The sequence below is a fragment of the Misgurnus anguillicaudatus genome, chromosome 14 (assembly GCF_027580225.2).
Source record: "Misgurnus anguillicaudatus chromosome 14, ASM2758022v2, whole genome shotgun sequence".
NCBI lineage: Eukaryota > Metazoa > Chordata > Actinopteri > Cypriniformes > Cobitidae > Misgurnus > Misgurnus anguillicaudatus.
In genome coordinates, this window is record NC_073350.2 from 35,660,170 (window position 1) to 35,679,880 (window position 19,711).

At 39.9% G+C, this 19,711-nt stretch overlaps 1 protein-coding gene across 3 annotated transcripts in view; it reads left to right on the forward strand.

Annotated features, from left to right (window-relative positions):
• filip1l (filamin A interacting protein 1-like) overlaps positions 1-19,711 on the forward strand; it is a 73,500-nt gene that overhangs the window by 38,988 nt on the left and 14,801 nt on the right. For all 3 annotated transcript variants that reach the window (XM_073876426.1, XM_073876425.1, XM_073876424.1), the window contains 4 exons: positions 1,743-1,799; positions 15,427-15,720; positions 16,108-16,281; positions 16,365-16,543. In XM_073876426.1, coding sequence (XP_073732527.1) covers positions 15,445-15,720; positions 16,108-16,281; positions 16,365-16,543 — 629 coding nt within the window. In that variant the 5' untranslated portion in view covers positions 1,743-1,799; positions 15,427-15,444. The remainder of the gene's footprint in view (positions 1-1,742; positions 1,800-15,426; positions 15,721-16,107; positions 16,282-16,364; positions 16,544-19,711) is intronic.

Below are 19,711 nucleotides of genomic sequence, written 5' to 3' on the forward strand. Positions count from 1 at the left end.
ACACACAATCTGTTAGTGATCATCAGACCTGCTGTTGTGAAGATCTGAGATGTGAAGTGGATTAACATTATTTTATGTGATTTCAGTAACGCGATATCAGAATCAGGATCGTACATTACAAACGCAGCTCTGTGGCTGCAGTACTTCAGTGTCTGTTAACTCTTGAATGTTAAAGGAGATAATGATGAAACACAACACATTGAATCACTTTGAGTTCCTGCAGTGATGAACTACACAATCACACAACACAACCTCTTGCAGCAGTGCTTTTAAAGTCACAACATCATCAGATCAACATCATTCCTTCATGTTAATGCTTTTATAAATCATCTTCATTCTTCTGTGGGTATCCACTGACTTCACGTCCTCACACATATAACCTTCGTTTGCTTTAGGAATGGACATCTAAGTACTTAATCCCATAAACATCTGAAGGGTTAACCCGTCTGAGAGGTTTATGAAACCTGTTTCAGATTATCTTCATCACACCTGTAAACATCAACAACACATATGAGAGGAAAGTCGATCAAACTCTTACTGTGGTTAGGAGCTGAAGCTTTAAATCAATCTATTGATGAGGATGATGATGATGATGATGATGATGATGATGATGATGATGATGATGATGATGATGATGATGATGATGATGATGATGATGACTGCTGGATTAAAACACGTCATGGTGATGTTTCTCAAATCTGAGGTTTCATAGAGAATCAGACATTATCGTCTCTGAGTGTGTGTGTGTGTGTGTCTGTGTGCGTGTGTGTGTGTGTGTGTGTGTGTGTGTGTGTGTTTCAGTGGCAGCAGATGGGGTCACTGATGGTCTGTTTTAGATCAGAGATCCAGTTTCATGTGTGAATGCCACTGAAGAGCTCTCTGGGAAAACCAATCTATTTATACAGACCTGAGGACCTGATGCTTCTCACACATCTCAAATATTCATTTGGGCAATTCCAGCGTTATGGATGTGACATTTGCAGTTAAAACTATATAAATGCATTTATTACCAATATTTTTAAACAAATCTGTTTATCTTTTAATAAACCCCTGATAATAGAGTTCAGACATCAGAAAAATCTCACACCATTTATGATATTTCTGTTTTAGATGAGAGAAACATGAATGCATTATGGATGTGGGAGACAAAATGTTTTATAGAAATTCTGTGAATTCAACTGCACAAACCAAAAGCAATAATACTCAACAAATGGAGAAGGGACGCATGTGGATGAGGAAGAAACAACAACGTTATGGATGCAACAATACTGAAACTTTAACTATAGAGTATAATAAAAACTGCTTCAAAAACTTTAACAAAAGACTTTGCATGGGTATTTAAACCACTAAATATTGACATCACTGTGGTTAAAAACGCTGGGTAAAAACTTTATTTTTCATGATAAGGTGGACATTTGCATGTAATTGCCCATTTTCTGATCTTAATTGTAAAGAAGGGTTATGGTTAGAGATTTGATTGAAATGAATTTATTTATTTTTGCATGATGTATCAGATTTTCCTCATAATATTTAAGGGGAAGAGCGGTCACATCTACACATCTTTCAATATGAAGAATATAATCAATCATGTCCTGCTCTGGTTTCTGTCCGGTCTTTAGGGATTATCAGTCTTCAGTGAGGTTCAGTGTGTCTGCGTGGCCTTGTTCACCCCCCCCCCCCCCTCGAGTGTTTGACAAATGACAGCAGTAATTATCAGACTATTTTCACTCTTTGACCTGCAGGGACGGTCAGTAAGAGAGGAGCAGGTGGGACAGACGCCCGGCGTGATCCGACCCGATACACACGGGTGAGTTTTTAGTCTGTGTGTGTGTGTTTATTTTCATGTTGTGTGTAATGTTTGATCAGACTGCCAAATGTTTGACCGAATATTGTATTAGGACGATGATCTTTTAAGCTGTATAATATCCAGTACATTCTTTACAGTGTGAATCTTTCATGCATTCGCTTGATGAGACGTTTCAGATAGATTTCATTACACGTCTGTCTTTTCCACAGAGGGGTTTGCGATCAATAGAGAAAGAGTTCACTGAGTGTCATAATGAGACACCATCAGAGCTCCTGTTTTCTGATCTGAGGTCAGTTTAGTGAGTTCAAGGTTGCATTGGCATTTAAGAGGTTGAGGTCTTTCTTGAGTAAAACTCAATCGACCTTCGATATCTTAACATCTGGCTGCTCAGACGCCTTTATTGATCTATTGATCAGATAGACAGAGTTTCAGTCTCAGCTTTTAGTTTAGACAGAGTCAAAATCAAACCAAGATATCTAAAGCATTACCAAATGTAAGCTGTTACGAGTGAGTTTAGTTTATTAGTGTTACCCATAAACAAACAGCTACCAACTTCTACAGCGGGAAACACTAGTTAACATTGTCTTCTGTAATGTAGAAATCTTGTTTAGATGTCATTTATGTTAAAACATCACAGTTCATCTCAAGTCTACAGAGCAGAATCATTCAAAATGAAATGTATGCACACTTACTGTACATGTGTACCGCACCTCAACCACACATTTTACACGTGACATATTCTTACTGTTAAATAATTAAAGAAAATGACACATACTAACTTTTTTATTTATAAAACTTTTATTACATAACAACACCACTATTTTTTAGTCTAGTATTGCTGAATTAGGTTAAGTTAGCAGCTCTGGCTTCTATCATTGCTTTATATCAATGCATCACCTCATGCCAGACAAAACAAATGATTTTGTAGATAATTAACCAACTTGTAAAAAATTTGTCAAAAATGCCCATTATTTGTGCTGAGTCTTACTATTAAGTAATAATATATGCAAACAAAAGATCTTTTACATCCTCCGTTATGCGGTTCACTCACTGAGCTCCAATTGATTCACTGAGCTCCAATTGATTCACTGAGCTCCAATTGATATACTAAGCTGCAATTGACTCACTGAGCTCCGATTGATTCACTGAGCTCCGATTGATTCACTGAGCTCCAATTGATATACTAAGCTCCAATTGACTCACTGAGCTCCAATTGACTCACTTAGCTCCAATTGACTCACTGAGCTCCAATTGATTCACTGAGCTCCGATTGATTCACTGTGCTCCGATTGATTCACTCAGCTCCGATTGACTCACTGAGCTCCGATTGACTCACTGAGCTCCGATTGATTCACTGAGCTCCGATTGATTCACTGAGCTCCAATTGATTCACTGAGGTCCAATTGACACACTAGGCTCCAATTGATATACTAAGCTCCGATTGACTCACTGAGCTCCGATTGATTCACTCAGCTCCAAGTGATTCACTGAGCTCCAATTGATTCACTGAGCTCCAATTGATTCACTGAGCTCCAATTGATTCACTGAGCTCCAATTGACTCACTAGGCTCCAATTGATATACTAAGCTCCAATTAACTCACTGAGCTCTAATTGACTTATTGAGCTCCGATTGATTCACTGAGCTCCGATTGATTCACTGAGCTCCGATTGTGAATTACCGTTCATTAAAGGTGGTGTGTGTAAATGTTTTAGCAGCATCTAGTGGTGAAATTGCAAATTGCAACCAACAGCTCACCCCTAAATTTTAAAACGGTTCTTGTGGCGCCGCATGAAGTCGAACAAGCCTGTTGTGTTAAACCACAATCGTCATTGCGATGTTGAAGTTACCACCGAACATTTTTATGTAGGAAACATGACTGACTGTAGTGATTCACCTGCACATCATGCACAAAATAATATCTAATAAAGCACCAGATAAAGCACGGGAGGAAACTCTCTAAATTCCAGTTCTTCTTGTAGTCCACACCTCACTGTGCTGACAATGAAACAGCGCCGCACTTAGATGCAAGGCTGCAACTGCACTTTTAAATGATAATCCACTGAGTGCAAAGATTATTCATGTTTTTTGTGAAGACTCATATTTGTCAAGAGCCAGAGGTGGCACGAAATTTGGTGAAGGTGCCTGCCTCTAAAATCTCTATGTAGAACAAATCCTAGACAGATTCTCATAGTAACCTTTCAGAGGTGCGTGTAGTTGACATAAAATAATCCAAAATGAACCACAGTGAAAGTGAATATCAATTTCATATTTTAGCACACATAATACATAGATGTAAACACGTCGATCTTTTTACATATATATGCTTGATGTTGCATTAATACAGGCGTGTACAGTATCTGATATTCTGTATGTCTGCTATTCACTCTTTGCTCAGTGTTCGGGTATCAAGTGACCCTAAATTTAGGTGTGGGGCTGCAGGGTGATTGTACAGAATCAAAGCAGACACAAATACACTCACACACATTTAGACAAACATGTACATGTAAATGAATATGTCGAACTACTGCACCTTCTGATGCACCTTCCCTCAGACAGTTTTATAGCAAAACCACATCACACACTGACTTTAGATCAGAATAATACAAGATGATTAAGGTAACGGCAGGAAACCAACCATGAAAGTTTTAAGGTTATGTGTAAATGAAATTCTGTATAAGTACTTATGTTACAAAATGTTACATCACATGTGAAGTTGTGTATAGCTGTACACATATAGCTGTGTATAATCTGTTTCATTTAGTTTGTCTAGTTATATTACATGCAATGCAATGCACAATCATGCCTCTACAATGATTTCAACAGTGATAAACTGTATATACTGGATTATAAATTGTATGATAACGACATGGCTGATAGATTTACATACAGGAACATCTTAATCCAAAGCTTTAATCTGTATTGAAGTCCTTTAAAGTTCTTTAATAAATGAGATTAATGACGAGTACTGACCATAGATCATATCTACCAACCACTCAAAACATTTATATTAAACTTATAAACACACTTACATCACCACATACAGTACTGTACATACTCTGAAAGTCTTACTCATGGAAACTAAAAACTCATCACACTAGTGTCTCTGTCCCTTCAGATGTGCTCTCTGCTCATTAGATTTCATTCAGGCATGCATTAATTAATACTGCTCATGCAATAATTACATGCATTATTTAATATAATTAATGTAATTATTACATGCATTAATTATTACAGCTCATGTACGGTAATTAATAGTGTATGTTTGTTGCTTCATTTGTCAGATGTAGTTGCTTATCTAGGTTATCTGGGCATGCGCAAAACTAAAATTACAACATGAGTGTGTTATTGAGAAGAGCCACAGAGAGGCGCTGTTGATTCTGCTGACGGTATTATTATAACTATTGCTTAATAAATTCCTGTCTCTTCATCCAGATTCATTCATTAAATCACATATCCATATAAGCTGATGTCTTTACCTGTGTGGTTCTTCAGTTACTACAGTACTCGTCTGCTCATATCAACACATGAAACTTTATACTTGTGTGTTAAAGTTGCTCACTTTAGAACAAACACAAAACATCACACATATAATTTCATCTTGTGTGTGGATGTAGTTTCTAATGGCAACACAAGAACACATCCACACTGATGTCATGACAGTTATCTGAGACTGAACCAGAGCTCACTCACGGTTGTGTGATCACAGTGTTGTGTGCTGCTATCTTCTTTATTGTTAAGGGTGTTTTATACACACGCACGCACGCACGCGCGCGCGCACACACACACACACACACAGACACACACACACACACACACACACAGACACACACACAGACACAGACACACACACAGTCACACACACACACACACACACACACACACACACACACACACACACACACACACACACACACACACACACACACAGACACACACATACACGCACATGCACATGCACATGCATCACTCATAAATCTCTCAATGATAAGCTGTGCAGTGCAGGATGTTTGACGTTTTCAGTTCTGTTCCTGTAGACAGACAGGTGTGGATCATGTTGTGTTGTGTTGTGTTGTGTACTGTAGGTCAGTCTGCTCTCCGGTCCACAGCACAGGATGCATCAGATGGTTGTGTGACCTCTGCTGGGTCGAGCTTGCGGTTTCTATGGTGATTTCATCACTGTTTGTCAAACAGTTCACTGTGTGTGTGTGTGTGTGTGTTTGTGATCAGTCAAAGGTTTCTCACATTATGAGTGGATTTGCTGAGATCATGTTGTAACTTGCTTTGGTGATGTTTAAGAAACTCTTGCTGATGTTTTGAGTAAGATTTCTATGTTCAAGTTATGGTGTGCATCATTTCTCAGTGACATGATAAAGATGAGCAGAATACAGTCTGATACCCAAACTCAAAACCAAAGCTTTGCACACCATCACACAGAGACCATAAGCTGCTTTTGTTATATGGCCAAAGTTAAAGTTGTATTGCCATGATTTGTTACGCAGGATGTACAATAACACTACGTATAGAACACAAATACACACTTTGTGTTGCGAGTTAGCCAAGGCTATAAACACTGCAATACAGGCATCGGATTGTTCTTCATGTAATAATCTGTGTTTTTTGTATCTGTCCCTATTCAAAAAAACAAATGAATAAAAATAAACTTCATGTACAATCAGTTGACAGACTAGAGTAAATACAGCAGTGTTAAATATAGTGAAGGAGGCAGGGGTGGGGGGTTAGCGTGATCTTGTGCTTCTTTAAAGGTGTTTTGTCTGAATCTGTGTATTTGCTTAAGAGTGTGTTTGTTTAGAGGGAGTGTGCTGCTGTGTGTATGTGTTTGTGTGGACATGATTTTGGGCGTGTTATTGAACAGATACATAGAACTAAACCAATACATCTGCAAGTGTGTAACCATCAGAGAGAGAGAGAGAGAGAGAGAGAGAGAGAGAGAGAGAGAGAGAGAGTTATGAATTATGAATGAAGTGATAACAGTCATAACCCTCTTATCCCAAAACAACACTTAACAGTTACAACACACACACACACACACACACATAATGCAATGTTGACTGGTATTATTTGAAAATGACATCCCATGGTGCAATGCAAAGATCCTGCCATCAGAACCATTTATTTATCTCTAGAAAAATAGGCAGAAGATGATGCATGTGATAGAGATTTAGTAAAAGCTAAGTCCATATTAAGACGTTAAGACTGCTCCTCTAAACAATTCCCAATCTAGCTTAGTCTGTAGGTCTAACTGTTGATAATTAACTGGGGTGATATTAAATCATGAATATGAAACCTGACATGTTTTTATGGTCTTGGTCTCGACTCAGACTTGCTTCCTCAAAGATTCGGTCTTGACTCATACTCGACTCTATTTGAAAACCAACAGACTCGGTCTCGACCCTTCAAAGACTTGGTCTTGACTTGTCATAGGCGGTCTCGTCCTCATCACTATCTTACACTAGTGATCATCAAAAGCGCATTATAAAAGGCCTGCATGCGGAGGAGCTTCTTATTGGTCCTCATGTGATCGTATCAAGCAGGTAGAAACAATCCAGTATGATTCATCTACAACATTTTCATACTTTAACTCTTCATAGTGTATTTTGAAATGAATGTCTACTAAAGCTGATCAGTGACATAAGACCAGATGGTCTAATCTACATCTGTTAGGTAAATAAAACATGGTCTGTGACGTGATCACTGTTAGTTTTCTCAGCGCTGGACGGTTGTTTGTGACGAACAGGGTTTTTGTTTGGTCGCGTGTCTGTTAAAGAATGAAACCGTCTCACTGCAAACATAACATTTACATTTATTTCTGTTTCACAAACAAATGAATCTATAACTTTTATAAAATCACGATATGATGGGTAAATGTTAGCAGAATTTTGACGACTTCTCCCTGTTTATAGTTTCTCATAAATATAATTGTCGTTTATCATTATCAGGTCAGTGGTTTTCTTCATTGACGTTAGAACTCTACTATAGGACTAGGCATTATTAATATTATTAATATGAAGAAACACAAGTGAAATGTGAGGGGAGCTGTGAGGAAGTGCTACGTTTCAAATTCAAATGTGTGCAAACATAAAAGAAAACCACACATACCGCTCTTACTACTTCAGTAATGTTTAACCCTCTGGGGTCTAAGGGGTTTTTAGGGCCCTGGAGAAGTCTTGACCTGCACTGACATTTGTGCTTTTTTCAGTTGCTTAAAAACAATAATGGCAAGTGTCTCATAACACTGCGTTCAGCACAAACTGGCCTACAATATTATATGAGCAACATGTATGTACATGTTTGTATTTTTAAAAAGAGAAAAATGTTTATGCGTGTTTTTTGAAAAAGCAAAACTTTTAAGTCACTGATACATGTCCACAAAACTCATTCTAAACATGTTTTCACAAGACTTTTCAAAACAGGATCTTATAGTCTAGAGTTTTTTTCTTCTGCCTACTCATTCACATAAAACAATATATTGATTTACAATTTCTGACACACTTTTGACTGGGAAAGGCTGTATGCGAAGAGGCATGCTAAATTTAGTAAGGGATGTAGTGTATGTAGAGTTGTTATTGCTGTAGCGATTTTAAAGGAGGGGCTTATGATAATTAATAATTCCTTATTAATTCCTTACATTTATATAGCGCTTTTCTCAGTACTCAAAGCACTTTACATATGAACGGGGGAATCTCCTCAACCACCACCAATGTGCAACGGATGTTACTGATGACATTTACGCGAAAAAGAAAGTATACGGAGAAACGGACATTAAAGCACTGCCACCTTTTCACTGTCACGAGAGAGAGACGCACGCTGTCGAAGCACTTCATGCAACGAGAGAGAGAGAGAGAGAGAGAGAGAGAGGGACAGAGGGGCGCGCTGTGCGCTCGCAACAATGAATTTAAGCCGTTTTAAACAGTAAAATATACATGTAAATGGGAATCATGGAAGATCTTTTCGTGGTGGCCAGTGTTGATTCCGCGACGGGCTCCGCCATGTTAAATGAGACAACACGCGAATGGAGGGGGAACGAAAGCAAGGAGGGGGGGGCGAGCACAGCACACAGAGAAGGCAAAGAAGCAAAGTGGCGAAATCAGAATTTAATATAAACACTATATAGATATATACGATATGTCAAAATCCATTTCGTGTAAAAAAAATATCGATATAGTTTGAATATCGAGATAACGCCCACCCCGAGAGATAAATTCTGCTTTGAAGTGTTAAAAGCAGTTTTGGGGGTAGTTTTACGGACCTGCTTGTTGGGTGACGGTCTGCAGTTATATTTATGAAATACAATAAGTTATTGCGTGTCTGATCTGGCTCAGTTGTTACATTGCACTCTGGTAAAGGTACTGTTTGGTCAACATAAAAATGAACCCAGAGTTAGTGTTTGGTTGGCCTTCAAGAGTTTTACTTTTGCGCAGTAAAAAGCACAAAAGATGAACTGATTGTTGTTGTCTGGACTCTTATTTGTGTTTTTTATCATTATTGTAGAAACACAACAAGGGAAGAGTGAGCGTGGTCAACTTATCAATGTTTGTTAACACAGCCGCCATTGCGGCGTCACGTGTTGATAGTGAAAGCAGCACAAAGGAATGTGTGAACATGCGTGTGATTCTGTGTTTAATAAACTTGCTGTGCAGAGATATATGCATAGACGCAAGTAAAAAAGGATTAAGATGTGCTGGTTGCAATCGCGTCTTTTATAAGATGACTAAAAAACGCGTCAAATTTCCTGACTCTTGTGTTTGTGTATGTTTGTTTCCCCTCGTGTGTACTGTTTGACGGAAGCACAAAGAAAACACTGCGTCTGGAGAACTTTTAGTGACACACATATGCAAGTGAATAAGCATTTAGATGTCATGTTTGGTGCACTCGGATGAAACAACTCAGCATATCAAGGAATAGAGAAACTGGAACAGGTTTGTTCATTGACTACAGAGGCGAAAGCTATGCATATTTATGTCTCTGCTCGTTCACTTCAATGGAGCGGGACGCGGTGATCTCATCTCATTTCAGACAATGAGCTAACAGGTGAAAGACGGTACCTCTCCTCCTTCTCATACAGTTAAAGTCGAATGAGAATATTTGCTTTCAATTTCACTTACGTCACTTAAAAGTAGACATTCTAAACATTATGTAGACATTAATCTTTTGTTTGTATGACAAGCATTATTGGGAGTGGACAGAAAAAATAGACACTTTAATGTTTTAAAAATGTATAAATCATATCTGTTTGTCCAAAATCAGCAGAGTAATCAAAGTCTCTTTGCGGAATGATTGAAAAGATTATGAGGTAGATTTTCAGAGTCCTTGTAAATCAGTGCCATCAGTTAGTCAGAGAGAGCAAGCAGCGGAGTCACTTGATGATGATAACTCTTCATCACATGTCATAGCATCAGCCACAAAACCTAAAAGAGCAGAGGTTCAGATGAACTCATGTTCTTTTTCCACCCCTTAGCCTGGCTGCCAGAGATGAGTGTTTTGACTCCCCCCACAATCCTCAGTAACCACAATATCAGGCTCATGCAGAGTTCCTTACCTTTGGTGAGAGTGATGGGTACCAGATCGATAGATCTGATGCTTGCTCTGTAAAGTTGCAAAGGATCTTAGAGGACAATTCTTATCTCAGTTAAACACAGCAGGCCATTCAATGTTACCTAAAACAGATTGAGACAGCCAAAGATGAACTGGTTCAGCTCTTAGAGAGAGCATGTAATCTCCAAAGGCCTTCTGCTACTCCAGAACCTTAGTCCATCCATCTGTTACATTTCCCATTATGCATGGGGTACAGGCAGGTGATGACGACTGGCCAGAGCCTCCTCCATCTGTTGCCTGTGAGGAGCTGAGATTCGTGAAAATGGAAGAAATCACAGATCAGTGTAATGACAAGTACAAGAGTATCAGTGGCACCAGAGTCCCACCTACACTTACCTCCAAACTCACCTCTGCAGATGGGTCTATGGACTTTAAGCATCCAAGTCCACATGAAAAGTGGCTGAGGTATGGCCAGTACCCTGCCCCACAGATAAGTTTCCACTATGCTCATAACCAAGCATGGGATACACACAAACATCCTTATCCTGGGCATCCCAGAATGGCATCCCTTAGCATATTACCCGATATGGCATCTGTGAATACAGCGAAGAAGTATTACAAAGGACCATGCCCCACTATTCCTTACTTCTGGAAAAAAATCAGGGTGAGTTTGCTTGTCTTAAGGTGGCCTTGGATAACCTCTTGCCACCTGACAGTACAGAAATGTTTAAATATCAGGTCCTAATTGACCATCTAAAGCTAGAGGATGCTTGTTTAATAGCTGACTCCTACCTGCACTCTCCAACACCATACAGAGACACCATGATGGCACTCAATGAGCAGTTCGGTCAGCCCCAACAGGTAGCATTGAAGAGAATTGCCATTATTCTCGATTCCCCGGATACTAGCCGCAATGATCCATCAGTCTTTGAGAAGTTTTCCCTTCAAGTGCAGTCTTAAGTTGGTCTGCTTAAGACATTATGCAAAGAAGGTAACATTGAGTTGCAGTGTAGGTCGCATGTTGCACGTCTTCTCAGTAAACTGCCACCTGAAAAGAATGGCAATTTTCTGTCACCACATGTTACACCTGGCTGGCAGACTGATTTAAATATGAATCCTGGTGTCAGAGTTATAATGATCAAACCATCAGGAAGGAGAGGCATGCCTAGTTAGTTCAGCAACGCAGATATTGTATCTGAACAAACCAATCTGCAGTAGGAAAGTCTTACTCAAAGTTGTCAGAGTGCTGCTGCATCATGGAGATTGCACACTAGACACGTTTGCAATCCTCAATGATGGCTCAGAGCATACTATGCTACTAACAGAGACAGCACAGAAGCTTGGTCTACAAGGGACAAGAGAAAATTTAGCTCTGAGAACTATCCGACATGATGTGCATACTCTCAATGGTGCTGCAGTTTCATTCTACATTTCTCCATACTCCCAACCAAGTAAATGTTATGTTAAATCTGGAGATTTCACTGCACCTCAGCTTGATCTCAGTGATGACTCTTACCCAATTCATAAGCTGCAGAAGCAATACAAACATCTGGTTGGATTACCACTGCCGTGCTTTAAAAGAGTGAAGTCTCTCATCCTTGTTGGTGCAGATCAAACCCACATTATCTTGCCAATTGAACCAGTGAGACTTGGTACTGTAGGGGGGTCCATCTGCTATAAAAACCTACCAGCTTACTGGAACACAAAATCAAGCAAAACCAATGCTTACAAATTTGCACTTCACCCTGTACTGCTGATGTACTGCCATGGATGTTCCATCATTTCATAATGTAAAAGAGTGCACAAGATCTAAGCACTGAGATGGTTCGCTTAGAGGTGGAGGGAACAAAGTGGTATGCAACACCTTTGCTGCGTAAGGGTGACCATCTCCAAGCCACGATGTAAGCAGTCATGCCACGCTTATAAAGTACTGAAAGGAAATTAGCAAGAGACTCTCAACAAGCTGAAGCTTATTCAGCAGAAATTCAGAAGCTGGTACGGTCAGGAGCCATTAAAGACAGAATAGAGGGACAAAGACGGTGAAACCTGGTTTATCCCCACCACATGGTGAATCAAAATGGAAAGAACCATGTGGAATTTGACTGCTCCTTTCAGTTTAATGATCTCAGTCAAAATGAGTCACTTTTTGCTGGTCCCACTTTGGGTTCATCACTCCTTGGGGTCTTACTCAGGTTCCATGAACATGCAGTGGACATCAGAGCTGACATCAAGGTCATGTTTCATCAGGTCCACCTTCTTCCAGAAAATAGACATTTTCTTTGGTTTATTTGGCGTGATTCGAAGGAATGTGGTGCCCCTTCTGTAATTGAGTGGCAAGTTCTCCCTTTCAAGTTCAAAGTTCAAAGCGTTTTATTGTCATGTACTCAGTAAGGAAACAGGTTTCCCTGAGCAATGAAATTCTTACTTTGCCGTCCACAGAGAATGCCAGGACTATACATACATACACAAATTTACACGGATACATACACATATACAATGTATAAACATATAGGAGAAGGAAGGGGAAAAAAAAGTGCAGTAACAAGTATGGAGTAGGATCTAATATGTGCAAATATAATATGCCAATGACAACAATACAACAGTAACCTAGGTATTTATAGCAGCAATAACATTAATAGATGTGCAAAGACTGACATGGAGTGCAATATAATGTGATTCTAATGGTAGTGCAAATTACTGTAACAATGCAGCAATAATATTAACTTATGAGCAAAATTTAGATGGGGGGGGGGGGGGGCTACATGAGTAACACTGGCAGTATATAATGGTGGGGGTATTAGCAGCAACACAGTTACAGTGTTCAGATGATGTGGACAGTAGGACTGACTGTCCACTAAAATGGGTGGCTGTTTAAGAGTCTGATAGCTATGGGGAAAAAAGAGTTCTTCAGTCTGGTTGTCCTACAGTTTACACTCCTGTACCTCCGTCCTGAGGGTAGGAGCGTGAACAGGAGGATGTGTAGCTTCTGCTGTGCTATTTTTGCCTCACAGTGGCATGTGAAAGAAGACGAAGATGTTAGTTTTTCAGTAGAACAATGTTTTTACGTTGACAACTGCTTACAGAGCCTGCCATCAAAAGAGGAGGCCTTTGTTTTTGCTCCATCCATCAGAGAACTGGCCATCAAACCCAACAGAGTGCACTATAATTTAGAGTTCTCAAAGGGTCGGGCCGGCCCAACAAACCCGACGGGACACGCGGATTCGGGCCAGGTTCGGGTCAAAAATATAAGCAATAATCTTTCAGGCTCCTTGAAAAAAATTATTAATCATCACTGCTTTACTACCGTAAAGAAAGTCTGGTCTGGGTGCTGCGTGCAACGTGCATCACAGAGAGGGGCGGGGGATAGCATTAAGCTCTTAATGGCGCAGTGGATAAGAGACATGCCTTTGGTGTGAGAGACCCGGGTTCGAATCCACTGTGACACACCATTGTGTCCCTGAGCAAGACACTTAACCCCTAGTTGCTCCAGAGGTGGGCGACCTCTGACATATATAGCAATTGTAAGTCGCTTTGGATAAAAGCGTCAGCTAAATGTATACATGTAAATGTATAAAACCACACATACCCCTTCTTCAACTTTAAAAGTTTCATCAAATTCAGAACGGTGCTTGACTCTTGGACTCTGGTCCATCAGGTGTGTAAAGTGTACCTATCCAACAATTCTTAAGTCAGTTTAATTTTCCAATCCACCACATAGCCTTGTGTACTGTGTAGAATGGCAACTTAGTGTACATTTTGTAACAAAGCTTGTAATGTTGTGGACGTTTGCTGTTGGAATGTGTAGTTTTACTGTTACACGCCTTCAGATGTGTGTGCACAGATTCCCAAATGTCCCCTCAATGAAAGTAAAATATAGAGGACGAGGTGGTGTGATGTAGAGTCGCACCTGTGTTCTCCAGTTAAAAGCCTCTGCCCTGTTGTAAAGTGATAACGTCACTGGTTGAGTAATAAGAGGTTTTTGTTTGTTCAGTGATGGATTTGTGTGTCTGTAAAAATCAAACATACAGGACTCTGATTTTTCTCTTCTCTTACTGTAGATGTCACAGATTTAAACTGTTAGGTTGTGAGGTGTGTAAATGTGTTGAGAATTTGTGCCTTCATGCATGCAGTTATGTGTGTGTATGTTTGCTCAGGCATGTGCGTGCATATTACAAAAGATCTTTACAAACAAACTGAACTCTTTCTTTCTCATGAGCTCATTCACTGGCAGAGAGACATAAATTATGTGTGTGTGTGTGTGTGCGTGTTTGTGTGTGTTTTTAAACATGTTCTGGTAAAGGTTTTTGCCCGTTATGATGTTGAAGGAAATGAATCTTTTATTCAGAATCAGTAATTTTGAAATGATCCACAAGTGATTTTTGTGTGCACATGATGAGTAATGATGTTGATGGATTCATTAAACCCAAACAGAATTTAAATGTAGTTTGAATGAATGTTGTGTTGTGTGAATGACTTCCAGCTGCTTATAGCAATCACAGAACTCATGATAAAGTTATGTTTGTATTCAAATGAAGATTTTGCATGTGAAGTTTTGTAATATGAGAGATGATGGACGCCCGCTCAGTCACTCATTAGGGTTCATTGTGTGCTCTTGAGTCCTGTAAGAGAAGAAAGAAATTCAGCTCATGTTGAATAAATCCTTCATCATTTGTCATGTTTGTGAGTTCAGGAAGGAGGACTGAAGATATTTCTGATAGATCAGAGCCTTCGGTTAAACAGTTCTGAGTTCAGTCCTATAAACGATTTCTCTTGTCTAAAAGCTTTTGTTTGTCACATTCTGAAATCTAATGGTCACCGTATAGTAAACTTTTGTTGGATTGGATATATTCAAATGTTCTTGAAGAAAATATCTCTCACTTGAGAAACACACACACACACACACACACACACACACACACACACACACACACACACACACACACACACACACACACACACACACACACACACACACACACACACACAGACAGACACACACATTATTTAAGTTAGTTTAAAACATGCTTTGAAACAGTTCCACACCCACAATCCTCTCTGTTTTTCACACACGGGTAAAGGATCATGCGTTCCCGTAGCAACAGTCTGGAGGATACGGCAAAGACGAAGCCGTCTCCTTCGAGAGGAAGATCGCGACTGCAAACATCAGAGCACGAGGAGGCGTGTCACGGGACGAGACGCACTCCAGACGAAACGGGCACCGGTCAGAGGAACCACGCGGATGGCCGACACAGACCGCAGAGAGAGAGAACCGCGGGAGCGTCGTCGACACGAAAGAGCAGAGATCTGTCACGAGATGACCTCCTCTTCCTCCTCAGCATGCTGGAAGGAGAACTACAGGTCACTTAAGCAGCTCATACCCGTTTTGTCATATTAATGTTAAGTGTGCATCAATTAGTCAGCATGCTGCTCGTGTGCTTCACATGTGCAACACCTTAACTCAAGCTGCCATGTCTTTTACCTTCCACTACACCAGTAACATTCAACCAGAAGTAAAACCAGAAGTCAAATAGACATAACACACATTTATACAAGTTTGCAATCTCTAATGACAACACAGATTTCTGCTTTTAAAGCAAACCTCTGAGCTCATAGACCGCAACTGTAGTTCAGTTACTGTAAACATGGCGTGAAATAATTTTGTGCAGAAACTGTCCTTTTGTCACAAATGTTGTGGAAAGAGTTGAACACGTTTCTTCCATGACACACGTCTGACATTACCCACAGGCTCGAGATGAAGTGATCAATGTTCTGAGAGCCGATAAAATCGATCTGGCTCTACTGGAGGCCACGTATGGCTTTGTAACTCCTCCGAAGGTGCTGAAAGCACTGCAGAGAGACTCCATCCAGGGCAAAAGCGCCGGCTGGCAGGAGGACATCTACGAGAAACCCATTACAGAGGTATCACGGGTTTAACTTGAGCGCAGAACATCCTTACGGTCTGACGACGTGCTGCGTGTTCTGAACGTGTTCCTCTGTGACAGCTGGACAGGCTGGTGGAGAAGCAGCGCGAAACGTACAGGCGGATGCTGGAACAGCTCCTGATGGTGGAACAATCTCACAGACAGACGCTCCACAGACTGGAGAACGAGAAGAGGAACCATAACGACTTCATGAAAAAGAGCGATGAATTCACCAGTCTGTTGGAGCAGGAGAGAGAGAGGTCAGTGTGTGTGTGAAAACATCTCTATCTTATGAACTGATGCGTTGGATTTGCGTTGTATTGTTAATGTACTAAAGCATGTACTAAATGTGATGAATCTTTTGTGACAGACACCCTTGTTAAATAAATATAAATATGGATATACAGTTTATATCTGAATGAAGAAACATTTAAGCGTTGTTAGATAAATAGTAAGGGTGATATAATAAAACAGTATATTGCTTCCAAACATAAATAAGTGGCTACACAGTAAATCTTTACTATTTTTATTTTGCCATTAAACTTTTCTGGGGACCCCGATGTAAAGAATCTCTCTGTCCACTGTGTCTTTATATCTGTATGAGAGTCGTTCTGGAAGTTATTGTTTACTGTCTGAATCTTTAGATTAATTGCGACTAGTTAGGAGAAAATTGGCAGATATTTATTGTGATAATCATAACACATCATGAAAGTGATGCAAAGCTCTATTGAATTAACTTTATCTCTAACAAATGTAAATCTTGTAAAGAACAGTCAAAAAAAAATTTAAGACATTTTGACCAGCTCAACATTGTAACAATGACTTGACCAATAGTGTTATTCTGAGGAGGAGCTTTGGTGTTTGACAGATGATACAGAAGATGGAAATGACACTTTAATACTTCAGTCATTAAATGCTGTTTTTCTTCTCTTCTGCCTTCTTAAACATACAACACTGTCCTCTGTACGTATCATTTTAAGCCCATGAAGGTTTGGACGAGAGAGCGCTTGTGTTATCACAGCATGAGGTCATGTCATCGTTTGAAGTGCAGCAGATTTTCATGCTTGTTAATACATTGTTGCAAAATGACATCATTTCCTGTCTCCTAGAATAGATTACATACACACAGAGGAATATGTGAAGCTGAAGCTATCATCAGTACACAACAAGTCCACCTCTCTGTCTGTCTCTCTGTCTATCTCTCTGTCTATCCTTCTGTCTCTCTCTCAACATGGGTTGTGAACAGCATTTATGTGGCTAAATATTAAAACTATAAAACAAATACTGTGGCCAGAGTTAAATCACTGTGTGTGTTTTTAATAATCGCTTTGCTTCTCTAGGAACCGGAATGATAAAAGCTGGAATGTCTGTATTACATTGTGTTACGGCTTTGAACCAGGAAAACTGACCCTTCTTAATTTGGCAAAAATTGGTTGAGAAAAAGAAATGTTTAGATGTGTGCCAAAAGAAGTCTTCTGTTAATAATCTTTCCACTTTCATTGCCTTACAAGGCTCTTAAAAATAAGTCTTGAGGATTATAAATATGCTGGGCCTGATAATGTATACCTGAACAAAAATAGAGCCGGTATCTAATGGATGTTGCCATGACGGGGTTTGTGTAAAAATATCCAGAAGGGTTCGCAGCTCTTTCTAAAGTGACCGAGTTAAATAAAGCGAGACGAGCCGATGCTTACTGTGTTTTTCTTCGTGTGTCCGTTCGTTTTGGTTTTACTTTAGATGAAAGTTCACGTGAGTTCATCTCTTCAGTCAAGGACAACTTAAGTTTCTCAATCACAATGAACCCATGAATGCAGACCTCTTATAGTCAATCCCTTGGTTCTTCTTCTCTTCTTATGCACGGGTGATATATTTGATTGATCTTCATTTCTAGGTCATTGTACTGTAGATCACTGTGCTCTCAAAATCTATCTGCTGGGCGCCAAGTTTTGTCGGTCATGCCGGTTGGTCGGCCATCCGGAAGGTTGTGTGACTGGTGAAGTTAGTCACCAGCGAGTTAGCTGCTCGGATAAACTCCAGATTCTTCATACCGAAGCTGTTGAGTTCATGCAGCTGCTGGTCTTTGGTCAAGCAGCGGAGATTTAAATAAACCAAAGCCTTTATCACGAGCGTAGATCAACGCCAAATTAAACAGTATGAACACGGTTCCAGTCGTTCTGTGACTGTGAGGTCATCTGGCCCCGGGTCCTTTCGCTGCATGTGGTAATGCGATTACATACGTGCGATAGAACGAACGTCCTAAACCACAGCGCACATACGTATACACGAGCTGTCTGGGAAGTGCTTTTCTCCTCCCCCTCGCAAACTCGTTTTCTTCTCTATGGAAAGATGCGATTGCCTTGTAAGGAATAGCCAAGGATTAAAGAGGAATCTGCCCTTTTAGTTCTCCGCCAGCTCGGACAGACGTTCTGCAGATGGTGTGTCAGAAGACAAAGTTCAACGTCACCTACTCCAGTTAGTGTCACGGGTGTTGCAATGCATTCGTTGAGTCATTCAGATGAAAGAATCTGAGGTTTTCTTGTACTTGTGATTTCAAGAGCTTTAAGGACAGTTCATCAAATCCTGATTCCTGTCTATTGGCATTCATCATTTCTGCTCTCTCTTCTTGTTTTTTAAGAAACGCCTGCCGCGAGTTTCTTACAGCCATTCAGATGTGAGGGTGAACATTTGCATTAATTAAATTCAATTCAATTCAATTTTATTTGTTAATTGTTTCAAAGCAGCTTTACATTAATAGATGCAGGAGAAACCACAGAAAAATTGATGGACAACATAAGCAGCACAATACAGCGGCAAAGATCCAAATGTATGAGCAAGCATAGTAAAAATTTAACATATAGAAGAGGGTGCTTAGTTAAGCCAATGTCAGCTGACCCCACCAGGGGTTGAAAAAACCTTCTAGGAGAAAAACCCTTCTGCCTTTTATTAGTCAGGAGGGAAAAAATCCTAGGAGGGGAAAAAACCTTGAGAGAAAGCCAGACACAGTTCATTCTATAGAGGATATACCATATATTAGATACTATTTTATAAAATTTTATGGGAAATAAAACATTAAAAATTATTTATATATATATATATATATATACATGGATATACACGCTTTTCTGCAGCAATCAAAGTGCTTTACATATGAAAGGGGGATTCTCCTCAACCACCACCAATGTGCAGAATCCACCTGGATGATGCGACAGCAGCCATATTGCGCCAGAACGCCCACCACACACCAGCTTATAGTGGAGAGGAGACAGAGTGATATAGCCAATTAGTATGAGGGATGAATTATGTTTTCTAATAATGTCTCCTAGAGTTACAACATGATAGGACCTAGAACTGATCCCTGCGGTATGCCGTATTAAACTCGGGAGTGATATGACCTCATTTACATAAACAAAGTGATAGCAGTTGGGTTT